This window comes from Tupaia chinensis, unplaced genomic scaffold, assembly GCF_000334495.1.
Source record: "Tupaia chinensis unplaced genomic scaffold, TupChi_1.0 Scaffold149184_1, whole genome shotgun sequence".
NCBI classification, from domain to species: Eukaryota; Metazoa; Chordata; class Mammalia; order Scandentia; family Tupaiidae; genus Tupaia; species Tupaia belangeri.
The window spans coordinates 1,461,024-1,462,131 of NW_006209032.1; the positions used below are offsets into that span (position 1 = coordinate 1,461,024).

The window sequence follows — 1,108 nt, forward strand, 5'->3', positions numbered from 1 at the left end:
GACGGGGCTGGGCCAGCCACTGCCGGGCGAGCGGCGAGAGGTAGGGTGACAGGAATGATAGGTGGGGGCGGGGCACTTGGCTGGGCCAGATGAGGTGACCTCTGACCCCGGGCAGGTGAACGTCCCAGCTGGCGAGACCAGCGTTCGGCTGCAGGGTCTCCGGCCGCTGACCGAGTACCAAGTGACCGTGGTTGCCCTCTACGCCAACAGCATTGGGGAGGCCGTGAGCGGGACAGCTCGGACCAGTGAGCAGTCTGCTGACCTCTGACCCCATTCACCTAAGCCCCGCCCAGCCACCCTGCCCCACTTCCGATCTGCTAACCTCTGGTGGGGTCTTCCTCAGCCGCCTTGGACGGGCCAGAGCTCACTGTCCAGAACACCACAGCCCAGAGCCTCCTGGTGGCCTGGAGGAGGGTGCCCGGTGCCACGGGCTACCGCGTGACCTGGCGGGCGCTCAGTGGTGAGTGAGAGGCGCAGGCACCCCTGACGAGCTCGTGGAGCCCTGAGCCTGCACAGCTCACTGACCCTCTGGACCCCATGCAGGCAGAGCTACCCAGCAGCAGGAGCTGGGCCCCGGGCAGGGGTCGCTGTGGCTGCGTGACCTGGAGCCCGGTACAGACTACGAGGTGACCGTGAGCACCCTGATTGGCCGTAGTGTGGGGCCTGCCACGTCCCTGACTGCCCGCACTGGTGAGGAGGCTGGGCACGTCATTCAGGCTGGGGTGGGCAGGCAGGGCAGGCTGCAGAGGCCACTGATGTCCCGTGTGCCCTGGCAGACACTGTCGTCCAGCAGTCCCTGCGCCCCGTCATCCTGGGCCCCACCTCCATCCTCCTTTCCTGGAACTTGGTGCCTGAGGCCCGTGGCTACCGGCTGGAGTGGCAGCGTGAGAGTGGTCAGTGCAGGGGCAGCAGTGTGGGCAGGGGCAGGGCCTGTCTCGGCTGGCCTGACCCTGTCATCTTGCAGGTGTGGAGCCCCCTCAGAAGGTGGTGCTGCCCTCGGACGTGACCCGCTACCAGCTGGATGGGCTGCGGCCGGGCACCAAGTACCGCCTCACTCTCTACACGCTCCTAGAGGGCCGTGAGGTGGCCACACCCGCGACCCTGGTCC

At 67.7% G+C, this 1,108-nt stretch overlaps 1 protein-coding gene across 1 annotated transcript in view; it reads left to right on the forward strand.

The window, feature by feature from the left end:
• COL7A1 (collagen type VII alpha 1 chain) overlaps positions 1-1,108 on the forward strand; it is a 31,390-nt gene that overhangs the window by 2,121 nt on the left and 28,161 nt on the right. Inside the window, exons 6-11 of the mRNA XM_027769288.1 lie at positions 5-40; positions 116-245; positions 344-460; positions 544-690; positions 777-893; positions 965-1,083. Coding sequence (XP_027625089.1) covers positions 5-40; positions 116-245; positions 344-460; positions 544-690; positions 777-893; positions 965-1,083 — 666 coding nt within the window. The remainder of the gene's footprint in view (positions 1-4; positions 41-115; positions 246-343; positions 461-543; positions 691-776; positions 894-964; positions 1,084-1,108) is intronic.